The 25,275-nt window shown below is 35.9% G+C and overlaps 1 protein-coding gene across 3 annotated transcripts in view; it reads left to right on the top strand.

The window, feature by feature from the left end:
- PAK2 (p21 (RAC1) activated kinase 2) overlaps positions 1-25,275 on the top strand; it is a 131,914-nt gene that overhangs the window by 92,317 nt on the left and 14,322 nt on the right. For 2 of the 3 annotated variants that reach the window (XM_072613643.1, XM_072613642.1), the window contains exons 12-14: positions 2,514-2,613; positions 3,486-3,682; positions 4,758-4,895. In XM_072613643.1, coding sequence (XP_072469744.1) covers positions 2,514-2,613; positions 3,486-3,682; positions 4,758-4,895 — 435 coding nt within the window. Of the gene's footprint in view, positions 1-2,513; positions 2,614-3,485; positions 3,683-4,757; positions 4,896-9,629; positions 11,536-25,275 lie in introns of those variants that run through there. The other variant, XM_072613644.1, reaches the window with a different exon arrangement.

Here is a 25,275-nt window from a genome sequence, read left to right as displayed (position 1 = left end):
GAAAACTTGTGATTGGATTAGATCATGTAAGAGTAAAAGTCTGGATGTTGATTGTTTGTGCTACTTTGCTAAATGGGATAAGCCAGTGGGAAGGTAACATATTTGAGCAGCTCAACTGAGTTTTCCAGTTGGGTGACAAATAGTTTTGGTGATTAAACACAATACCATATAATTGAGATAAGGAAAAAAAAATAGCTTCCTTGGTAGATGGTTTAGAATTTGTGGTTTCTGTTTGCATTAGAAAGTGTTTAGGCAGTAAATTCTAAAATTTCAGAGTAATTTTTCTATTTAGAGAAGAAGAAGAAGCTATCTGACCAAGTGTCGAAGAGAAACAGTGAAAATTTTAACGAAGAGGAGTCTGAATTTGTTTTCTATTTAATGTTCTTGTCCTCCTCCTCTACCCACCCCACATTGTTTTAGTTTAATGCTTTCATTTATCAAGTAGTTTTTTTCCTAGTTACATATTTGTGTCTTGTTCTGTTAATAAGTTCATTAAGCCAGAGACAGTCTTATCTATTATCTTTTCTTAGCACCTGGATTAGTGTTGCATATATATAGTAGACACTTAAATGAGTGAAATATGCTTTTGTTTTTGTTACCATTATTCTCTTTGTAAGAATATGCCTGTGGTTCTAAATACCTGCAGAATGTTAAGTAACTTGGTTGGATCCCTTCCACAGAAGAGAACAAAGAAAACTTAGCCTTTGTCAGATGGGTAAATAACCACATAGAACCAGGTCACTCAGATTCTCGTATTTGTTTTGATACTCTGATATGCACTTAATGAACTTGTAAATTCAAATGAACTTGACCACAAGTTCATTCTTTAAAAATTTTTTTTTTACTATTGCCTTTTGTTTTTTATAAGACAATGGTTTTCTCACTTCCTTTCCACTCCGAAATAGAATTCTTCCTCACAACAAATTAAAATAGTGAAGCACAATCAGCTAACAGAGCTAGCACATTTGACTTTTAGGAGGGAGGCATGTTTTATCATCTGACCTCTGGAACCAGTATCAGTCAGGAATCAGGCACAAAGAGAAGTTGTGACTTATCTACTATGCAGTTTCTAAAGTAGGATTTGAATGTAAGTCTCTCTGACTCTTCAGTACAGTTTACTATCTACCTTGCCATGCTGCCTCTGACTGTATTTAATCTGGGTTGGTGTGCTTCACTGACTTCATTGTAGTAGTTGTGTATACTGGTTTCTTAGTTTTGCTTCCTTTGTTATGAATCACTTTATATATTTCCTTGTTTCCAAGAATTTATCATTTCTTTCAGTGCAGTACATACTTAATATACTTCAATTTGTTCAACTGTTCCTTCCCTAATCAAGGGAACCCCAATTTGTTTCCAGTTTCTTTGGCTACATAAAGTGAATTTTTTTTTAAATGATGAGACAATGATAGAATTTTAGAAATAAAATGATTCTTAGAAATACTTAGTTCAACTTCGTTTTATACATTTGGACGCTGTGCATAAATATGAACAGATTTACCTAAGATTACAGACTAATCAGTAGATGAGTTTCACATCCCATGTGGAGAGTTGGACGAGACCCCAGAGATCATCTAGTCACTAGTCTGTATGTGAGGATCTCTGTGGGCTGTATATTGACTTAGTTTTTAAATGTAATATTATCTATGTTTCCTTGTGTTTTTATTTATTTTGCCAAATATTTCCCAACTATATTTAGTCTATTATGAGCTGCATGGAGTTGGACCCCTTTGCTGTAGTGTGCTCCCCTGTGTTCCAAAGATGAGGAACCTTTGTCTCAGAGAGGTCAAGGGATTTACCTGACAGGTAACAGTGAGCAGCAGAGAGCCAGAATCTGAACCTGAATTCAGATCAGAGGCTACAGATCTGGTGCTGGCTGGATCTATAGTCTTTTGTAGGTCAAAGTATCCTAGAAGATATAAAAAATTAGAAGAGTCTTTGAGTTACTGCATAACTTGGCATTTAAAGTGTCTTGTGCAATCATGATCTTCATTATGAAGCAGGGATTAGTGCATGGTCCAAGGCATTTGTGGTGCAGGGGTTTCTGGATTTATAGTCACATCTTGGCTTTTAAACTTACTGCCTTACTGCTTTTGTGACCCTGAGCACATCACTTTTGCCTCTCAACCTCAGTTTCTTCATCTGCAAAATGGGAGGTGGACTAAGTGATCTCCAAGCCCCTGCCATGTCCAAATCTGTTTGCTTGGGATGCCAAACTGATATTGCTTCACTTTGTTTCTCAGTGTATTTCAGAAGGGTCAGTGGTTAACTATTGTTTTTCTTTTAAATTTGTCATGTATTCTGCCTCTGTAAGTTTAGAAAAATCAAATAAGTCAAATGATGTTATCATAGTGATCTTTTTGTATAAGTGTGGTGTGTATGCTAGTGGATTTGTCTTTTGTTAACATCACACCATTGTGCCTTCTGAAGGATACTACTATAGCTCATTGTGTTTGAACAGCAGTTGGTTATGCCCAGCACCTGTTTTCTATTCAAATGTTTTTTCTCTTATTCAGTGTTTACAAGCTCTGGAATTTCTACATGCCAATCAGGTGATTCACAGAGACATCAAAAGTGACAATGTGCTTTTGGGAATGGAAGGATCAGTTAAACTCAGTGAGTAAAAGATGGCATTTTTCTAATTTCTGCTACTTTTAAAGAAGTCAATGCTGCTGCTGCTGCTGCTGCTACTGCTACTGCTACTGCTACTACTACACAACTTACACAAAGGCTAGTGTCTTTTATGGAGAAGAATCTTTTTTTAGATTCTCCAAAAGGGGATTTGAATTGTCAGTGCTAGCTAATATAGTAGTTAAGTATATCTAACTGTGTATAGTTGTCTGAAAGCTTTTTGAGTCTTGGAAGTCCAGCTCATACTAGCTCATAAGAATTTGTTGTTCAATTTTCAGTGTGAGCACTTAAAAAACCTTGGAGATTGCAAATGCCACAAATCTGGGCCTGACTTACTGTTTTCTTGATTGTCAAGTCCTAAGAAAGTGGTAGACAAAATGTTCATGCAGATTAAACTTAAAAGTATGTTTTGTGTTTTCAGAGAGCCAGTTGTTGATGTTGACTTAATATACCTCTGCCTGGGAGTTTCTGTAGCAATATGATATAAAATCTCCTGCCTCAGAATCATAGGGTCATAGATAAATATTTTAATGCATTTAAAAAAAAATAGCATCACAAATTAGACTTAGAAGTAATCTTAGAGGAGATCTAGTATAATCCTTTTATTACACAAAAGAGAAAACAGAGAGATAACCAGAGAGATTATTCAATAAGAACCTTAACATCTATAACACAAACCTATTGATTTTACTTCTCCAATAAAACTGTGGATATTTTTTAACCTCTTTAAAAGCAATAAATTTCATAGGGTATAGAAAGTTATAAATAGTAGTTAATATACAAATGGTTTTCTAAGCTGCACTGGAGTGCCTTCTGAGGCTTAGATAATAACTCTAAACTGTTGTTTTGTTATACAGCCGACTTTGGTTTCTGTGCTCAGATCACCCCAGAGCAGAGCAAAAGAAGTACAATGGTGGGTACCCCTTACTGGATGGCACCAGAAGTGGTCACACGAAAAGCTTATGGGCCTAAAGTGGACATTTGGTCTCTGGGAATTATGGCGATTGAGATGGTAGAAGGAGAGCCCCCGTACCTTAATGAGAATCCCCTGAGGGTAAGTTTACTTCTGGCACAACAGCGATCTACCAGGCCTATTCTGTATAGAAAACCAGGAGGCAGTGGGACTGTAGCTGACTTACCTAGTACTCTAAAATTTACAAAGCATTTTATGCATATTATTTCATTTGACCCTTACAGCAGCTCTATGAGGTAGGTCCTATTATTATCTCCATTTTATACGTGAGGAAAATTGAATCTAAAAGAGACTAAATGACTTGGCCAGGGCATGCACAGTTAGAAAGTGTCTGAGGCAGGATTCAAATCCAAGACTTCATTCTTCTAAGTTCAGAGCTCTGTATACTACACATTACTGCCTCTTCAGTTTGAATCCAATCTTAGTAAAGATATTAAGTATTTAGGTGAGAGTTTTATTAATGTTTCAGTTGTTATAATTGTTTCAGTCTTTAAATGCTCCTCTCATTTGACACTAATTGCCATTCTTGTCCTCTTAGAACAGTGCTTTTCCTTTAAAAAAGATGTTCAAAATTATAGAGATTCCATTTATTATCTAGTACTTTAAAGAATAAAATTACCATGTTCTTGTCAAAGTTAGAGCTCCTTTGTTTATGAATTTCATTCATGCTTCACAATTTGGTTAGTGTTAGCCCTTTATAGTAATTTGATCAGCATACACACATCATATATCATTTAGATGATCTCAGCCAGATAGTTCTAAGCTTCTGAGATGATTGTCATTGGCTTTCTTAGAGCTATCTGTGTGGACACAGAATATTCAAGATGGAAGGAATCTTAGAGAGCGTCTAGTCTAGTAAAGGTATTTTCCCCAGGAGAAAACTAAGACCTTCAAAAGACATGACCCGTTGTCCTAAGATTATTTTTTTTAATACACAATCTAAAACACAGATGAAAGATGAGTGTAAAAAATACAAATATAACAATAATGTTATTATCAAATGGGTAAAACCACTATAAATTTTCCCTTAAGATGTTTAGGGGTAATATCTGTAATGAATTGAGGGACCCGCGAAATAGAGGTGCTATACCATCTTCCTGAAGAAAAGCTTGAGTTTTCAAAGCTAACAATTCTGACAATATTGTTTTGTTTTTAGGCCTTGTATCTAATAGCAACAAATGGAACTCCTGAACTTCAGAACCCAGAGAAACTCTCCCCAATATTTAGAGATTTCTTAAATCGGTGTTTGGAGATGGATGTAGAAAAAAGGGGTTCAGCCAAAGAATTGTTACAGGTAAGTTTGTTAATAGGGAGGGAATGTACCAGAAAACCTTGATCTTTGGAATCAGAAGTAAGATGGTAGCCATTTCAAAAGTTTGATTACTTCATTACTTAGAAAACAAGTAAAATGCCATTAGTGTTCAATACCAAGGCTTCATCTACTGTAAAATCGAGTTTTTGTACCTTGGCCTTATCACTGCTTACACTGATGTATCTGTGGTTCATTGAAATGAAGGCTTCATGAATGTTGGAAAAACAGAAAATTCTCATTTTTCTAATTATTGAAGCCATTTTGATGAAATTTCTGCAGAAGTCATACTTCCATGCCTCATTGTAGTTTACAACTTACCCTTGAGTTTTTGAAGACAGGTTTTCTTCATTTCTAACAAGCTGAAAGGTCTTTGTGTAAATGGTGTGTCTGTTGGCTAAGGAACAATCTAACTCAATACAGAGTGGCTTACTTCCAGTGTTTTTTTGCCAGAACAATCCATGAAATGAAAAATGCTACACAATTCCCTCACAAGGAATTTGTCCTCCTGCCTCTGTAGTGGAGTTCATGGTAAAGGGAGTAGAGGTTGCTAAGAATTGTAATATTTTTACTGTTTATATAACCATTAATTTTTAGCTGTTGGTACTCTACCCATGAGATCTTTTATCTACATCCTTATTGATATCCTGGATATGACAGAAACCAGAAGACATAAAGAAATAACTAAGTGGAATGATGACTTACAGATTCCCCTCGGAGAGGAGAATAAAGAAATTGACCCAAGTTGGCTTCATTATACTTTTAAAGGAAACAAGGAAGGTCATTTCGCCAATACTTTTTAGGGCTCACAATGACTCAAGCAAATGTGCCACCGTAAATACAGTTGTATCTTATCACTTCCATTGGATCGTCTCATTAACTGCCTTGGATTCAAGTATCATCACTATGTAGATGACTTCTAGATCTGTGTTACAAAAACCTCTATTTGTCTCCCTGCCACCTCAAATCTCTCCCTTCTTTAGGCTTAAAGTGAGATTCCTAAAATAGAGGTCTTTCATTGTAGTACTCTGCTCAGAAAGTTCCAGTGGTTCCCTGTTGTTTCTAAAACAAATAGAATTTGGCTCCAGCCTGCTTTTCCAGACTTAGTGAACATTACTCTCCTTTAGTCACTTTATAGTCAACCATACTGACTGTTTGCTGTTTCTCATATACCATATTTCATCTTCTATCACTGTTATCTTTGCACAGGCTGACTAATGCCTCAATTGAACTCCTTCCTCAACTTCCACTGCTTAGATTCCCTAGTTTCCATCAAAATTTAGCTCTAGTGGCCTTTCCTAATTAAGAGGTACTAATAGAGGTACCTATTGTTAGAGGTACTAATTGTTAATGCCTTTCATTCACTGCAAAAAAAATAGTTTTGTATTTACTTTGTCTATGCAGGGTATCCCAAAAGTCTTACTGCTATTTTATAGCTTTAAAAACCTCTATAGCTTTGATAGCTATAAAACTGCACTAGAACTTTGGGGATACCCTGTATTTAGAATTTACTTTTATATGTTCATGTTATTTCCTAGTAAGATGTAAACCCCTTAGAGACGTAGATTTGTTTTTCCCCCTTTTGTAATCACAGTGTCTGGCACAATGCTATGTACTTAATAAATACTTGCTGACTGATGAAGAGAAATAGAGATATTTTGGGAGGGGAAACAGTTCAGGATCCACAAAGCAAAGTTAACACATATCTTGATGTTTCATGACTTCAGTACAAAAATGGGCACGAATATGATGAAAGCTGGTAGAAAATATGGTTTAGGATCAAGAAATAGAAGAGGCTAAATGTTGCATAAACTCTTCACAATCCTTCAAGAAGAAGGCCAAAAGATAACAAAGGTGGTGAGTCCCAACTGTCTTTAAAAGTGAAATTGACTGTGTCTTGTCATGATGACTGGTTATAGATATAGTTGTCATTTAAATATCAGCCATCTTTGGCTAGTTTATTAACTCATTAGAGCTAAAGTCAGAGTAAATATCACATCTATGGCAGAAAATTGTAAAGACAGAATAATACTGGAATAAGATAGCTTCCTACCCTATAGGATAGGCTATAGGACATATCTTGTAGGAAACAGTCTAGAGTAAAAACATTGACCATCACAATTTATTAGAGAAGTTTAATCAGAGCAAAATGATCACTAAATTAATAGACTAAAAGAACCCAGAAGCCACCTTAGTTTTAGCAAATAACCTGTTAGAAAATGATACGTGGCAGCCAAGGGTAGTGTTGATTTATAGTACAAGGTCACCTTCAAAATAATAGAGGAAGATGATAGAGGACTCAGTAGTAGTAGAGAAGAACCACTGACAATCAATTAGGCAACATGCTTAGAGCCCTAGTAAGCCTAGAGTGGGTATCTAGGTGGCGTAGTAGATAGAGTGCTGGTCTTGGAGTCAAGAAGATTTATCTTCCTGAGTTCAAATCTGGCCCTTACTAGCTGTGTGACACTGGACAAGCCATTTAATCCTGTTTGCCTCCATTTCCTCATCTGCAAAATGAGCTGGAGAAGGAAATGGCAAACCACCCCAAGATCTCTGCCAAGAAAACCACAGAAGGGGTCAGGAAGAGTTGGACATGCCTGAAATGACAGAACAACAACACAAGTCTAGAGTGTCCAAAGAATATTTTTAGATTAACCCAAAAGGACAACAGTCACAAAATGGAATAAATCTCCTGATTTTAAAGTGATGAATTTTCATCAGTAACAATAATCAATCTACCACATTTGGACTCTGCCATCTCAGCATTAAAATAAATTGTGAGAAGTGGAAGCGATGCTTAAGTAGATGAGACTATGATCTTGCCAGATAATACTACGAATGCTGGAGGTGAGACAATTTTAAAGTTTCCTAGGAATTGATTTTTATGATATCTCAAAGAAAAAAATTCCACAATGAAATAGATGTATTGGAAAAAGAACAAACTAAATGTCCCCCTGCAAAAAACATCAGCAGTACTCAATGCCTGCACCTACTTTTTTTTCTTCTTCTATATTAAAAGGGAACAGGTAGGTTTTTATAGATGATTTTCTGTGGCTTACCTCTTTAGTTTACACAACTGATTGAGAGGTGTAGGCAACAAAGTTCAAAGTTTTGTTTTTTGATTTAAAAAAGTAACTTGACTGAGTTAGACATAATATAAAGACTTTCCTTGTAAGTGAGGATTCTCGCACATTCAAGTTATTCATAACTGTACTTTTCAACAGTCTATGGAATTTTGGCATCAGGATGAGGTGTAAAACAAGGAAAAATAGATTTGTTTAAGGTCATCACCATTTTCATGGAAGCTATCCCAAGCAGAGTCTAAACAAAAGAAGTATTCCTTATTGATGCTAACATTCTCCAAGTGTTCTGTTTATGGATTATGTACTAATTGCATCAAGCTCCAGTACAGGATCAAGCCTTCTCTAGGAAATTCACAGTAGTGGGAAAAGAATTGGCCGAATCATCCAAACTGAAAAAACCTGGATGGGAAACATCCAATGCCCATTCTATGACATTCAGCTAGATACATAGCCCATGGTATTTGCCAATAGAAATACGTGTGTGTGTGTGTGTGTGTGTGTGTGTGTGTGTATGTATGTCTTGGACAGGAATATAGACAATAAAATGGGCTCAGAATTGAGAAGGGCTACAACACATTTGGACAATGCTGTTTCAAAAGTCTTGTTTTTTTTAACATCAGTGCTGTGGTGAGTGTTACATGGTTGTAAATCATGAAATACCACCGTCTTGTAAGAATCAAAATTACAAGTAACCCAAAGGATTCCTGCATCCTCCCTTTCCCCTAAAAAAACAAACCATGATAAATATAAGTGGGCTAAAGTATGCTGCCAACAGTGGCTTGTATGCAAGAACCAGGGTTTTATATATGTGTATTCATTGTGTGTGTGTGTGTAGTATATGATTTTATATGTGTGTATGTTATGTATATATATGTATATGGATTGAATGATCATAACAAGTAATGGGGTTACTCATGCTGTGAGTGGGCCCTTAAAGCTAAGAATCCTAAGATCCCGTAGGATGAAAGAGAATAGAGAATACAAGTGTTTTGGATTGCTAGGTGATGTAGTGAATAGAGCACTGGACTTGGATTCAGGAAGGCTCATTTTCATGAGTTTAAATCTGGTCTCAGACACTTGTTACTTGTGTAAGTCTGGGCTAGTCACGTAACCCTGTTTGCCTCAGTCTTCTCATCTATAAAATGAACTGGAGAAGGAAATGACAAACCACTTCAGTATCTTTGCCAAGAATGGGATCATCAAGAGTTAGACATGACTGAACAACAAGTGTTTTAGTTTAGTCACCTTTTAGATACCAAGAAGACAGTGTATCAGTAGTGGAGTAGGTAAATCCCATGTGAAAGGTTTATTGAAAAACATGGATGAGAATCAAACCTGGATGAGGTGGTTTGGAGATGGTCTGCATCAGTAGAGGGGACTGGCCACATTGATGAAAACACAGTTCCATCCAAGTGTCAAATATTGGTAGTTCATGGCTAGATAAGCTTATTCAGTAAAAAATACAGATGCTGGTTTAACCTGTTAATATGTGGTGGTATTATCTTAACTCTAATGTATAAAAAATGTATTCAGTTTTCTAGTTTAATTGTGTTAGAGGCTATAAAAGCAATCTTTAGGGTTCAGTGAGAGAAGTGAGTTGCAAATTTACCATTCTATTTTTTTTTTCTTCTGGCAGCATCCCTTCCTGAAACTGGCTAAACCTTTGTCTAGCTTGACACCGCTGATCATGGCAGCTAAAGAAGCAATGAAGAGTAACCGTTAATAGCCTTGCCATTTGTGGCCTCATCTTTCTTTTGTCATTTTTTTTTTAAAAAGAAGTCTTTATAACATACAAAATTATTACTCTTTTTAGGGGTTTGAAAAAAATTGTCAGCACACTAGGGTGGTGGGGGGAACCAGTCCCCACTCCCTAGAGACACCTAAGACAAAATTAAGGAAAAGAATTATTATGACTCTCAAAGCAACCCCTTTTTAGGGTCCAAGAGAAATTGTGAACTGAATCACTGGCCTTTCACCTTTCTGCCAACAGCCCAGCAGTGCCATTTATCAAGCTTGGAATTTGTATCTTATTTTGTTTTTGCTGACTTTGCTGTAACAGATCCCATTCATTGTACCCTTTCGGGTATTTTCGATACTTGAATGGCAGATTCAAGCTTGCAGAGAAAGGCATTTGTTTGATCTGCTAGTCTCCTTTCCTATTTTCCCCTATCCTTCCTGTTCCTTTACCTACTCCTTTTGGATTGCTTTGAGAAATTTTTTCTCATGCCTAAATTAAAGCAAGTGTGATAGATATTATGTACCTTCTTATATTAGAAAAGAGGCTTCCTATGATTTAATTTTGTGTAGAAGCCAGGACCAGCTACTTAAAGCACTGTTACCTTCAATAACATTTTAGTTGTTACAGACCATTTTGAGGAAGGGAAGGGAAGGTGGGGTTTTTTTCGGGGGAGGGGGGTTTAGGGAGATTAAAATTAAGGTTTTTTTAGAATTATCATGGTGGTGATGTTTGGAGTGAAAGTTACAAGTAGAGAGGAGGATTTTTTTTTAATTAAATCAGAGGCAGAGGAAGAGAGGAGCCCGTTGGCAACTGTGTCCCTGCAATTTTCATCTTCCTTTCTGTTCCGTTGGATTTGTATTGGCTACAGTTCAAAGTTATCTCCTACTGTGTACTTGGTTTCAGAAACCAAACGGTTTGTTCTTTCCCCAACTTGGATTCTATCGCTTTGGCTGGTGCCTCTTTTTTACTTTTATCAAATAAGTTTGTGTATATGTTGTAACTTTTTTTTTAATCCCAACGGCAAATAATGCGATAACCATTGGATTTTCAGGATTTGAATATTAAATACCTTTTTAAAATATATGTATTCCATTTAAAATACACAAATAATTTGATGTATTGGGGAATATTATAAGATAAGTTAGAGACTTGAAAATATGTGAACTGAAACTTGGTATTCCCAGAACAGATGTAGTTGTATTAATGAAGAGAGAGGAGAAGCTTAAAGACATCTCACAGGGATAAAGCTTGTTACAAACTGGGGAGATTCATCTTGAATTATGGAGAGGTCCCAAAACTTCACCAATATTTTACTGGCTAGGTTGACATAAGTAATTCCACAAATACTGCTGCTAAAGGACTTGTGGATCATTTCATTTACTGAGTTACTATAAGTTTAAATTAGGAGGTAATCATTTTGAATTCATGTAAAGTTCTAAATTTTGTGTACCAGGAAATTGGAAAAGGGAAGTAAATAAGTATGAAATATATTTTGATGTCTATACGGCATTCTTTCTGTTTAAATTTTGACTCGATTTTTAAAAACATTTTGATGTTCAGAATCATCTCTCACCTATTGTGTTCATTATTAATAGGAACCTTTTCTTAGAAGCTATGCTGCCTCATCTAAAATGCCAGGAGCTTAAAAAAAAATTTGTTTCTTGCAGTTGCTTCTACTCAACCCACATTACTTAGCCATACACCAGCAATGCCAAATTATGAGTAAGAAAAATTAACTGTTAGGGATACTTTCTGAAAAATGGGAAAATAAACATTTCTTAAAATGTTTACCTTGTCATCAAAGGAAGCTGGCCCATATTTAATTTCTTCTTATGTCCATGTTAAGATATAGCCGTGATAAATAGAAATGACTACCCGAAAGGTTTTTGTCAAAATCATAAAACATAACTGTAATTAGAGCACTTAGTAGAATGGTCTCTGGATTTCAGTCTGTCTTGATTTTTATTTTTCTTGCTATTATTGGCCCTTCTGCAGTGGTTTATTATTTTATCACTTTGCAACAACAAAATGCCTTATTCCCTTTGAAAAACTCTAGTGCCTCTTGAGTTTCAACTTGTTAACATTCTGCTTTGTAAGCAGTCACTAGGTAGACTTATATAAAAACCATCCTACCAATGGAGTGAAAAACCTAATGATCAAACTGCAACGATCATTCCTCAAGAAGGCAGTAGCTTCAGGTATTGAGTTTATAAATAGCTTCTTTTTCTATACATGAGCCATAGAAAGCATGTTCACTGGATACAATGTCAGTGCCCCCATTTTTAAGCACGTGACTCAGTAAAGGGCTTTTTGGTTTATAGGAAGAGTTTGGAATTATATTTAATCTTTTTTTATTGATGGTGCCCTTTATGTCCATTGCCGGCAATGGACCGTGCATCATGAAAATCTGACTCCTGGGATATGGGACCTAAACCCCAGTCTGTTCTTTACTTAGTAAGATAAACTAATCTATCATATGAATATACTTTATTTCTGAAATTTGTAAATTTTAAACAAAATAGTTTAAGAGCAATAAGGAATTGTGATTTATTAATTTTTAACAATTAAAATGTCCTTCTGATCTTGTTGAAAGAACAAATTTAATTGAATCAAGATTCTTTTTTTTTTTAAGCAGTTGCCTTTTAAACTTATTTTTGTTTTCACTTTGGGTTGAAATGTCTCATTCATATCCAGGATTTACCTTAATAGTTGAGCTCTTTTTATAGGGTATTATGTTGTAGTACTGTACTTAGTACTACAATGAAAGCTGTGACTTGTGGTGGCCATTAGGTTGGTTACCTGTCCCCATTTTCTGGTGTCAAAAACTTTAGGGATAGATAATCCCAGGAAGCCATGTAAGTCCTGAGACTAGGATTACATAAACTAATCTGATCTTCCCAACATCTGTTAAGCTGCTTAAACTTAATTAAGCCAACCATCAATCCAAAATTAACCTGTGCCTTTTAAATATAGTTTTTAAAGTATCTTTGAGTGTTTCTTTTGGGGGACCTTTAAATGAACTTTTGAGATGAATTGTGTATGCCATGTCCTAGCTAGTTATAATCTTAGTACATCTCAGACAGTAGTAGAGAGAAATAGGAGTAGTAGGAAAATTGGATGCGTAAGGAATTGGTAACACTTTAGAAATCTTTTAAATCCAGTGAGCATCTTTACATTTCAGTGCCCAGTTATTTGAGGTTATGGTTACAGACATCCAGATGAGGATTTGCTTTGGGTGTTTTGCAGTGCAATTTCATAGCTTTAATTTGAAGTGTAACAATACAAAAACCAGATGTCCAAGGGAAAGTTTTAAAATCCATTGTCTTCCTGTCTCTGCCCTCTTCCCCTCCTCCAAGTTTAACAGTTTTTCAGAGTGTATATATTCGCTCAAGTAACAAGTATTTATTGAGCACCTGTTAGAAGCAAAGAGCTATGCTAGATATGCTGGACCCCCTGTCTTCAAGGATCCTTGCCATCTAGTTGGTTCACCCCCCCTAGCCTTTTCAGATAGAGAGGCAGTAAGAAATGTAATTAAGCCAACTAACTCTTCTTAAATTTTAGTTCTGTAGTAAAAGGGTGCAATCAAACACAAATTTTGGTAAAAATTTGTTGTCTTTTCTCTCTCCTTCCTTATTTTGGCAGATGGAAGTGGAACTTAGGTGCAAGTAGCTATATTATTTTTTATTGTCTTCAAATTTTATGTTGCCTTTTGTTTAATTTAATCCCTTATGTTATTTAATTGTTACTGCAACATTAACTACTGTATTTGATGTTCAATAACTTTGTTCTTTTCAGGGCTAGAAATAAAAAAAAATTTTAAATGTGTTTTTCCCCTTCCCGAATTTTTATCTTTTTGGACCAGATTAGCTTTAAAAAATAAATGTTTAGATTTCTAATAGGTTGTGGGAGAGTGTGCTCAGTGTTTCTTACAGTATGAATTCTTTTTTTTACATGACTATGGCATAAATTTTTTCTATAATGCTCCAGTCTTAGGTTTCTGGAAACATGAATAAAAAGCATAGACTTCCCCTGTTCAGAACTGAGTTAATAAGAAATTCTTGACAACTTTTTTTCTGACTGTGAAGTTCAGAAAAACGACTATGGGTCTATCCATTTTTTCAGCTCAGATAGTATCAGTAGACTTCGCTGAATCTTGGAAGTTTAAAAAAATAGGACAACATATACTGTGATCTGTATGCCACTTTTTTCTCTTTTCTTTTTGAACTAAATCTGCAGTGTCAATCAGCACCTTTTCTGCAATTTATCATCCTAGAGAGCTTCTTGGGGCACTTAGAGATTCAGTGATTTTTCCCAGTCACACAATCTAGTGTCAGAGGCAAGTCTTGAAACCAGAGCTTTGTGACTTTGATGCCAGCTCTCTCACCACTGCTACACTGCTCTCATGTGCTGTGTGGACGAATGAATCTTTAAAATTAAAATATTTTAAAGCAACATTTCATTGAGGATTTAATTGGAGTAGAAGCTATAGAAATTTTGACATAGTACAATAACTTCTGCTAACATTTAACTCATCCGTGATTTCCTTGAAATGGTCTATATATAGACACCCTCCCAACAAGGGAAAATAGGTACCCATGACAAATCAAGAATTCTTCTATGCAGGTGATTGTGATCACTCAAGTTGATTTTATGTACTTGGTTATCAAGTTTAGAGTACAAAGGAAATTTAAGATGGAATTTATTCCTTTTTTTTCCCCTCAGCAGTAACTGATAACAGTATGACACTAGTTATAATATGATTTGAATACTCTTTTTTGCATTCCATTTACCAACCTGGGGTCTCAGTTACTTAATCTGTAAAATGAAGGGGTTGAATAAAATAAATCATTTGGTTCCTTCTTACTAAAAAAAAAAAAAAAAAGGTTATTTTCTTCTGATTCCTAATCCAACAGAGTTTGTTTGCTCTGTTCATTAAGGAATGACTTAACATTATCTAATTTGGGTGCAGTAACTGCTGAGCAGGGCACCTCGGTGGTGCAGTGGATAGAGTAAGGAAGACTCGATATCTTGAGTTCAAATTTGACCTCAGACACTTACTAGCTGTGTGACCCTGGGCAAGTCACTTAACCTTGTCTTCTCCAGTTTCCTCTGTAAAATGAGTTGGAGAAGGAAGTGGCAAACCATTCAAGTATTTTTTGCCAAGAAAATCCATATGATGTCACGAAGAGTTGGGCACAACTGAAAGACAACAAAATTGCTGAGCAAGTTGACTCTGGAATCTTCACTTGAATTCAGAAAACTCAAAAGTCTTTGGGGTATAAAAAGTATTGTTTCTTGAAAAATGTTTTAAAGTAAAATTTTAAAAATCATTGCTATTTATTCAAAGTTTGCTGCAGACTCCATAGCATTTTTATTCTTTTCGTTCATCTTATACAGCTTCTGTGATGGGTTTAGATCTTTCAGAAATGTTTGGCATCATCATGCCTTGAAAAATCAAGTTTGAGCATTGGGAATGTGTGTTCTAGTAAAATATGTAGATATTTAGTCTGTGTTTTTGGGCCACTTTGTGAAAACAAATCGAATGCTGACCTGCATATGCCTTTCAGAACTTTATGTATTTTACAATTGATGTATACTCTGCTGGGCATATTGTCTCCTGTTTGTTTTTTTCCCCAAAGAGCACAGTTTCTCCTTTAGCAAACAGATACCAACTGCCCAGGCCCCAGTGATACAAAAATAAAAGTGTCCCTGTATTTGCTACTAGTTATGTGGAGAGTTAAAACTTAGCAGCCTAAATTTAGGGCTGGAAGGGAGCTTAGAAGTCCGCTAGTTGTTGTAGGTGAGGAACTAAAGCTGAGAGATGGAATGATGTACCCAAGATCATGCAATAGCACATGGGACAGCTGGGATTTGAACTCAGTTCATTCCAGATTCAGCACTTTTTCCACAATAAATAAAAAACAGTGTAATTTTATGAAAGAGAAGACATTAACAACTCAGGGCATACAGAAAGATGTGTAAGAAGGTGACACTTGACTGTTATTGGAAGGAAGCTAGAGATTCTGAAAGTTGGAGGTGAGGGGATACATTCCAGATCAGGGAGACCACATTTTTAATGGCACAGAGGCTGGAGAAGGAATGCCACATATGAGGAACAGCTAAAAGGTCAGTCTGACCAGCACAAAAAATGCATGAAGGGATGGAGTATAAATAGAACCAGAAAAGTAGATAGGAGCCAAATGGTGGTGGGTTTAAAAGCTAAGCAGAAAATTTTGTGGTTTTTTTTCTACAGATAATGGAGTTACTAAAGAATCTTCAATAGGTTAGTGTTTTCAGATTTTTGTGTTAGGAACATCAGTGTGGCAGCTATGGGGAGAATATGTTGGGTGAGAAAGAGAATAGAAGTGAGAACAGACCAATAATAATCCATCCTTTAGAAACTGTACAATTGCTTAATTGATTCTTCCTGGCATGGATGATATTACTTATTCTTTTTTTACTCTAATGGGGATTTACTCTAAGAGAACGTACAGGTTAAATGATATGTTGAACATAATGTTAAAAAAAACTTTCTAGTAGTGTTAATTATTGATAACTTTTAGTTACTGATATTCCAGAAGAGTACATAGTATTGTATCTGCGGTGTCATTCATGACTTCTATCGTAATCTTCAAGGAATGCTCATCAAATGAAGCCACTCAGAGAAAAAAAGTATTTGATTATTTGTGGATGTTGAATTGGCATCCTTTTATAATAATTTTTTTTTTTTAGAAAAGCAGAAATAGGAAAACCACTTGTGCTTTCTTCATTCTGGTGTTCCTCATTTGAATCTAGGAAGAACTTTTTAATGTCTGCAGGAAATTTTTTTATAAGGATATGTTTGAACATCCTAAGAAACAGCATTTGGAAAAGCATGTTTCATACTATTTATAAAAATTATGATAGTTTTTGCCCCTCAGGATGACTTTCAATTATGGAGGTGCTTCTATAGCCTAAAAATTGCACCCTTTTGCTCAGGAGGAAAAAAAATTTTAGTTTGATATCAACACTGTTAAACTTTTACGTGCTTGTAGTACTCGCTTAAGTACGGAGGTTGAGTAAGTGATTTAGCTACAAAATGTACTGATAGGGATTCAGTTAGTAATTTTGTGTTAACTAATGAAAATATAATAATGGTGCCAAAATATTTTAGTATTTGAAAAGATTACTTAATATGTATGGTATTCTCTCCACTGACCCACATGGCAAATTATTCTTTGAGTTAATTTGTTTGGGGCAACTGTGCATGTGCTTGTCTATGTCTGTGTATTTATGATGAGGGGGTAGGTGGGCAGGCAGGGGTGGTGTCATCCTCAGGTGTATGTGTGAGTGAGTGATCTGGTGGCTAATGTCTCCAAACTTTAGTCAGGCTAGTTCTTGGATTACTGATGCACAATTTCTCTGTGAGTATCCTAATCAAAGACTTTCCAGTTTGGTAGTGTTACTTATCTCACTCTACCTGAGCTCCTGAATTTGCGCAACAAAAGCGTTGAACTAGATAGCTGACATGTATGTTGCACTTTGAAATTTTCAAGGCATATATATTCTCATTTTTAAATGACATGATTTATAATAATAAAATTTATTCACAACTTAACTCCTTCCAAAATGTATTTCCATATACCTACCTAAACATAGGTGACTGTGTATGAAATCAAATCTCCATGTTAGGCCAGCTGATAAAAAACCAAGAGTTTATCATAATTCTATGTGTTACTTTGAACACTGCCCTGCTTTTTTGTGCTTCCTTCTCTACTGTTGTACTTTTCCAAAAATGTTGCAATGTCTTTTTTTGCATCGCTATTAAATTTCCTTACATCCCCCCTCTTAATCTTCCTATCCCCTTCATGTAGAGCAGGATGCTTATATTGCTTGAGGCTATCCCCTCCTCAGCTTTATACTTTCTTTTTAACTGTGCCCTCCCCATGCCTTTTTGTCTCCCTGTTTGATGTGTTTCTTTACTGCGTTCAACTCTCTTTTGTCCCTTTCAGTTTTGTGAGGTTCACCTGACACCTGCTCCTTCCACCCCTTTGTATGTGTCTGTGTGTATGCACATAGATAAGTTTGTGTTGCCCATGTAGGTTTTGTACATGTGTACATGGCTTATCTAAGTGTGATTCACAGTCATGAATAGATCTTTAGTCTCTCACCCACTTTATTTGATTTCTGTCTGAAGGGGCACAGGAGAAAGGTGTCATGAGACTGGCCACTGTTATTAGAGGAATCCTAGACTAGAATTAAACCTTTCTGTGATTTAAATATTGCTTTTCTAGAGGAAATGATTTTGTCCTTAAATTCAAACTGTCCTCTTCGGTATGCCTTTAAGAGAAAAGAGTACAACTTAGCTTATATCAGAAGACTTGATCTCTGCACCAGATGCTGTCTACACAAAAAACTAGCACAGATAATAGTGAATAAACCTATTTATCCTATGAACGAGCAAACAAATTGAAGAAGTTACACAGATTAGAGCATATCAGACAATTCAGAGAGTAAATAATGAGCATCCTCACTTGGAGCAAAATATATTAGCTCATCTAAGAGCGAAATAGTCCCCTATTTCATCCAAGAGGAAATCCCTTGCTGTCTTGGAAGGAAAGATGGAAATGAGGGATTTAGGAGGGGAGGGGTGAAGCCTTTGGAGATAGCTTTCCTCTGTATGTTTGCCTTTAAGTTCTCCTTTTTCCCAAAGAGGGTCTGGAACTACCTGTGTTCTCCAAAGGGACAAGAAGGTCTTCTCCCAAACTCTAGCACCAACTCCACCCTTTATGTAGGCATGCAATATTAAATGAGCGTCCTTTTCACCGAGGAGAGTGATGCAAATAATCTATAGAAGGATACTCATGTTCTACTTACACGGAGTCACTGGTAAGTAACCCAACCTTAGCATGCCATTTGATTAATTGCTGTATATTTATTACCCATAACTATAACAATCTAGGGGTAGTTAAAATAATTCTTCATTAATATTTACTAATTGAAGAGCTCAAGCACCCACTCCACTTCATTAAATTCATACTATTGAGTGATCTAGAGAGAACTTTCTCACTAGTAATTCTCAAATTGCCAACTGGGTATACTTTAGTAATAACTGAGCAACAATACACATTGATATAATTGTGTATGCACATACAGACTTGAAATCAGAGGGGTGAAACTTGTCCTGACCTGCAGGGGCAGACATTCCCCAGGGGAGCACAAACACATTAAAATGTACTTGGGAAATGTTTAACAAAATGAAATGTAACAATATCAATTTGTGGTTTTCTGAGTCAATATGTGGTTGACAGCACTGCTCTAAACACTATTTGGGTATAAGCAGTGCCACTGCCAAGTGGCAGCTGAGTAGCCAAAGTCAGCAGTTGACTCCTGTTTACAGGCATACCTCATTTTATTGCACTTTGCTAATTTTTTTTTTAAAATAAATTGAAAGTTTATGACAACCCTGCATCCAACAACATGTGTCCATGTGTCTCTGTCACATTTTGGTAATTCTCACGCTATTTCAAACTTTTTCATTTTATCAGTTGTGGTGATCAGTGATCTTTGGTGTTACTATTATAATTGTTTTGGGGTGCCATGAATTATGGAGAACTTAATTGATAAATGTATGCACTCTGAGTGCTCCATCCACTGTTGACCTGTCTCCCTTTCCTTGGGCCTCCCTGTTCCCTGGACACAATAATGTTAAAATTAGACAGCAACCTTACAACGTCCTCTAAGTGTTCAAGTGAAAGGAAGAGTCAACTGGTGGGGCAAACTTAATTATAGCCTTACTTTAACAAATTGCCACAGCTACTCCAACCCTCAGCAACCACCACCCTGATCAGTCAGAAGACATCATCACTGAGGCAAGACACTCCACCAGCAAAAAGATTACAGCTTGCTGAAGACTGAGATAATGGTTAGCATTTTTTAGCAATAAAGTATTTTTTAATTAAGGTATATACCTTGTTTTTTAGACATAATACCATTGCGTATTTTAATAGAGTACAGCATATTATAAGCATAACTTATATATGTACTAGGAAACAAAAAAATTCATGTGACTTGTTTTATTATGATAATTCACTTTATTGTGGTGACATGGAACCCAATCATCTTATCTCATGTATGCCTGTACTTGTCTGGAAGCTCAGTCTCAATTCAATCATTGCAAATAATAATTAAGGTTCTTTAACATTCTTTAATGTGTCCCAGAATAGTCCTTTTTCTCTTTTCAGCAGTGATAGTAACAATCAAATTTTCTCAAGGTCTTTAGAGAATTCTTTCTTTGTAAACTGATACTTAGAGGATTTAAAAGTAGTATTTAGATTGCATAGGAAGTCCATCCTTATTTTCTCTTGTGTTTGCATAGATTTTTCATGTAAATTCTCATGGATCAGAGATAAACATATCTCTATCATGAAAACATACATGGAATAAATTTTTCATGGTTCTCCATGGATCTTGGAATAAACACATCTCCATAGGGAGACTTGCTTCACCCTAAGTCATTTTCTACTTTCAATTTTCAAAAATCTTCATGGGTCAGAGGTAGACACACCTTATCCCTGACTCTGTGAGGAAGGTTGTTTCATGTCAGCCATTTTTCAATTGTTGTTTCCAGTTGGCAGTACCAGTTGGTATTCTCCCAATATTCTACTTGCATTTTAAAGTTACAATAAATTTCCATGAGATATGAATTTGAGAAAAGGAATACATGCATATATATGTGTATAAGGAAGCAGAAAAACAGGATATTGGGGTTTTAATGGTGGGCAGAGGCTTACTAATCTGTTGGCCTTGGACGAAAATACAAGAATGAAACATGGGAGGAAGGATGGACATGACTGTTCATTTTATACTAAAATGACAATTTAAGACAGTCACTTATGCCAGTTAAAGGAATATCCAGGATTCTTCCCTTTGCCTCCACATATTATTGAAATGGATTTGTACTATGTATGATATACATACCTCTAACAGTGATTCACATAACTGAAACTACACTCAACATGAGAATATTAATCCAATAATTGTATAGAGAAATTTGAGCCTGCTCTTTATTTAAATGTGCCATACAAAGGATCTGCACACTTTTATAGTACATTTTACAATTTTAGTAGCATAAAGGAAATTACATTTTGAAAGGGAAAAGGAAGGGAACTGGTAAGGGATGATGCAAGGTACAGAGCTGAGATGACTCAAAGAGAAAAAGAGAATTATAGCAAACGCTAACTCCATCCAGCAGGTGCTGAATGCATCGTGTACTTTGGTGAGGTGCATTGTTTGTTTAGAGCCTAGTTCGTAATTCATGAATAACAGGCAAATTTTCCTCACATGGTGTTTCTCTTGAGCATAGACTCCTTTTGATTAGTTTATTAGAAAGGACACAACTCTTGCAAAACCCTAAACGCTCTGCTGTTATTGGTTCAGTTTCATGTAGTGCAGTGATAACTGAAAATAAAAGTAAACTTAGTATTTAAAAGAAATCTGTTTTGGAAGAAGGTTGGGGGAATGCATTTATGAGCGGGAAAGGGAGGAACAAATTTTTTTAAGCGTTTACTGTGTGCAAAGCATTGTGTTACTTTCTCTCAAGGAGCTCACATTCTAATGGGGGAGATAGCATGTAAGGATGATTTTAGTTTTAAATTAGAAGACGTTGCATGGATTTTATGGGCAGCAGCAAAGCTTATGCTACTATTTCCATTAATATAATTTCTGTGGATAAACTAACAGTCATTTGTGATGTTGAACCATGTGACGCAGCGCTAAGGACTTTGGTGGCAAAAGTTTTATTTTCTGGGTCTTTTGCTGTGGCTACTGCACCTGTATTAGTTGGTAGGCAGTATCTCCATAAGGAGTTGCTTCCCAGGATGATGGCTATTGGCACTGGGTGAGAAGTGGTGCTATTTCAAAGGCCCTTGGAGTCAGGGTCCTGGGTTATTTTGCCAATAGTTCCCTACTCCTATCCTGTGGAGAAGAAACAATCCAATGGAAAGAAGACTGGATCCTGCAATTGAATCTAAACTTTGCCACTTGCTTATCTGTGACCGGGGGCCAGTCAGTTGCCTCTCTAGGCTTCTTATTTGTAAAGTAATGTAAATTAGATTTGAACGCTTAAGGAAAGATCCTAGATTTAAAGCTGGATGGGACCTTAAAGTTCATTAAGTAGACCCCACCCTATGGATACAGATTAAATTGAAGTCTACAAAGGTGAAGAGATACAAGGTCACACAGGTGGCAGAGCCAAGATCTTTGAATCCTGGTTTGATGATTCTAAATTTAACACCAGAGAGTAGAGCTCCCTCTTATTGTTCAAATGAAAACCTGTTCTGGGATTAAATGAATGCCATTTCATTGGGTTTTGTTTGACCTTTACTCCACCCTCCATATTAAACATGTTTAAGCATCTCTGCAAATTGACTCTGAAGTTTTATGGTGCTTTGGGAGCGTCTCAATTCAGAATTTTATAATGCAACATTGACGATTCTTTTTCTTAGTGTGTTCATCTAAAAATTTTAGTGAATCACTACAAGAAGAGCTCACACTTGTAGGAAAATATTTAGTTGTCTTTCTCCTTGCCATAGGTGCATTTCATTATTAACTGACCTATGTGAAAGTATGGAGTAAAAGAACTGAACAGAAACCCACAAAAGCTAGTTATTTTGTTTGTTTGCAACTCTACTAAATCTAATGGGGAAGAAAAATAGTTTAAATCAGGGTACCTCATTTTCCCCCCAGATAATTTGGAATTTTTGCATTGTGATTGCTTAAGTTAGACTGAGGCTTCCTAACACAAAGTTGCTGAGGAAATGTGGTGAGAGTGCTTGTCTACCTGCTAAGGATCCTTCCTATGTTTTCTGCTTGATCGCTTACCATGGATTATTGAAAATTGGCAAAAAAAACAAAGTAGGCCATTCCTGAATAGTAAAGATAATATATTAGAGCTATTGATTTAGATGCAATCCTTTAGCTATGGGGTGGGGAAAAAAAAGAACCAGACAAAACTGTAGAAGATGATTATATTTATTAATGGATACGAAAAGACTGGTCACCCATATGAGGGTCATTTCTGAATCAACTTTCTCTTGAGACCTTTGATGCCTTATAGCAAGATCAAAATCAATACTGAATTATTAGGAAAAATAAAAATAAGAAGGGTGTGGCATGTAATAGAATAAACACCAATCTGAAATTTTAAAACAAGTCTTTACTCTTCATGTACATATATATGTATGTGCACAGTATGTTCATAGTTATTTGCAGGTTGTTTCCCACATTAGAATGGGAGCTCCTTGAAAAGAAACATACCCAGCGGATAAATACAATAATAATAGATAACACATATGGTATGTATTGTGTGTCAAGTACTATGCTAAATACTTTATAATTACTATGTCATTTGATCCTCATAATTGGGAAGTAGGTACTCTTATTTCCCATTTCACAGATGAGAAAGTAAATATTTATTTACAGGTAAATAGAGGTTAAGTGCCTTGCCCAGGGTCACACAACCAATAAGTGTCAGAGGCCATATTTGAACATGGAACGTTCTTACCCCAGGACCAATTGGATTTGGTCCTCCACCGCTGTGCAACCTGTTCTACATAGAGGACAAAAGATGGTTTTTAAAGAGTTTGCTAGCTATCTGTTAGAAATTTGCTTAACATGGGTAACTTGGAATAGTCTGATAACTAGCTTGAAATCCCAATCCCAGATTAGGGGAAATGGTTCATTTAAAAGTCTTTTTACAAAAAAGGATTCCTTTGTCATTATCAGCCTAAATTTTGTGTGTAAAAATTGTTCTTCCTGGTTGACTTTAGCCATGGACAGCCTTTGTATAATTAGCTCCCCAACCAGTAGCCATGAAAGAGTTGGTAGGTATCTAGTGAAGTGACCCAGGGATATCTCTTTGACCCTGTACTTATTAAACATTTTTATTAATGACTTGGATGAAGGCATAGATGATATTATTATCAAGTTTGGAGATAAAGCTGGAAGGGTTGGATAGCAAGTATGATAGGATTTTGGCAAGTTAGAACATTGGGTCACATCTAATAGCTAATGACAATAAGCTCTTAATAAATATTTATTGACTTAATGCTTAAAAAAGGGAAATGAATAGAACAGACATTAACACAAATTATCGTAATTTTCCAAGGAAGTTTAATCAAAATAAATCAATAGTCACAATGAGTTTAAGAAAACCTAGAAATCATCAACCAATACATGATACTGACAAGCAGAGAGAGAGGACAGTCAAGGGCAACACCAGTTAGAATAGCAACACTTTTGTAGAAACCCTAATGGAGGCAGACTGTGGAACAATATGAGGTGTATTGCCTCATAATAGAATGAGACTCAATGAAGAAATAAACAGGTTTACAGAATATTTGGCAAGAGATAAGCCAGATCAATCTGGAGATGTTTAAGCATAAATCTGGAAGATGGACAACAGACTGGCAAAAATGAAAAGATCTCTAAAGGTCTTTATAACAAATTTTTCTCTACCAAAAATATTAAGGATGTTTATGATAAAAATTACTGGCATTTATATACTGGCTTAAAGTTTACAAAGCACTTTACAGAAATTATCTTACTTAAACCTCTAAACAGCAAACTTTTAGGGGAAAAAAATTATGAACTTTATTACTGAGAAAAAAAACTGATCAAGAAAATTGCCAGTCCATGTGTTTACTCTTCACAGTCACTGCCCTGATTTACTGAAAGGACTAGAGAATACAAGATCCCACTGTCTGGTGGATTTTTTTTCTATTAACTGTCAAAAAGTATTTGTGCAACCAGATGCTCCCTTCAAAGTTTTCCTCCTACAGTTTTCTCCCCTGCATATATGTGAAATCTTGAAAGATCTAACAGCAGGAAGTGACATTATTCAACACTAGTTATTCATATCAAGCAAGAACTAAAACATTCCCCAAAGATATTTGCTGCTGTTATGAAGGAGAACTGCACACTTCACATGGACAGGCAAAGTCCTCCAATCCTCCAGATGTTCCTATTTTTGGATGACATTGTGTTGAATTCATCAAGTTCATGAGCATTTCAGGATGTTTAGCCTATGGTTGAAAATGAATGAAAAATTCTTATCATATAAGCTGATTTGTAGCAGGATGGACAACCCCAAAGAGAGCAGCTGATCATTCCATATATCTTAGAGAGGTGCTGCTGAGGAACATCAAACTGGACCCAGAACTGATTAGGAAGAGGAGAATTTTCCAAATGCCTTTGGGAAATTGTGTGATGTTTTAGATTTTTTTTTAGTTTTTTTTTTTAATTTGGATCCTTGTCTCATTTTTGTATTACATTAATTTCCGAATATATTCCTTCCCTTCCTCAATCCAATGTGTTTGTCCTTATAATAATAAGTTTTTGAAATAAGCAGTTCAGCAAAACTAACCAACATAAACTGTACCTGACAGGATATGCTGTATTCCATGTGCATGGTCCTTTATCCCTTCAGTGAAGAGGAAAAGGTGATCTTTCTCAATTCTTCTTCAGGGTCAGCCTTGGTCACTGTAATTACGCAGGGTTCACTTTT

The sequence above is a fragment of the Notamacropus eugenii genome, chromosome 5 (genome assembly GCF_028372415.1).
Source record: "Notamacropus eugenii isolate mMacEug1 chromosome 5, mMacEug1.pri_v2, whole genome shotgun sequence".
NCBI lineage: Eukaryota > Metazoa > Chordata > Mammalia > Diprotodontia > Macropodidae > Notamacropus > Notamacropus eugenii.
The sequence above is the reverse complement of the archived record's forward strand: the minus strand, read 5'-3'. Positions and strand labels throughout refer to the sequence as shown.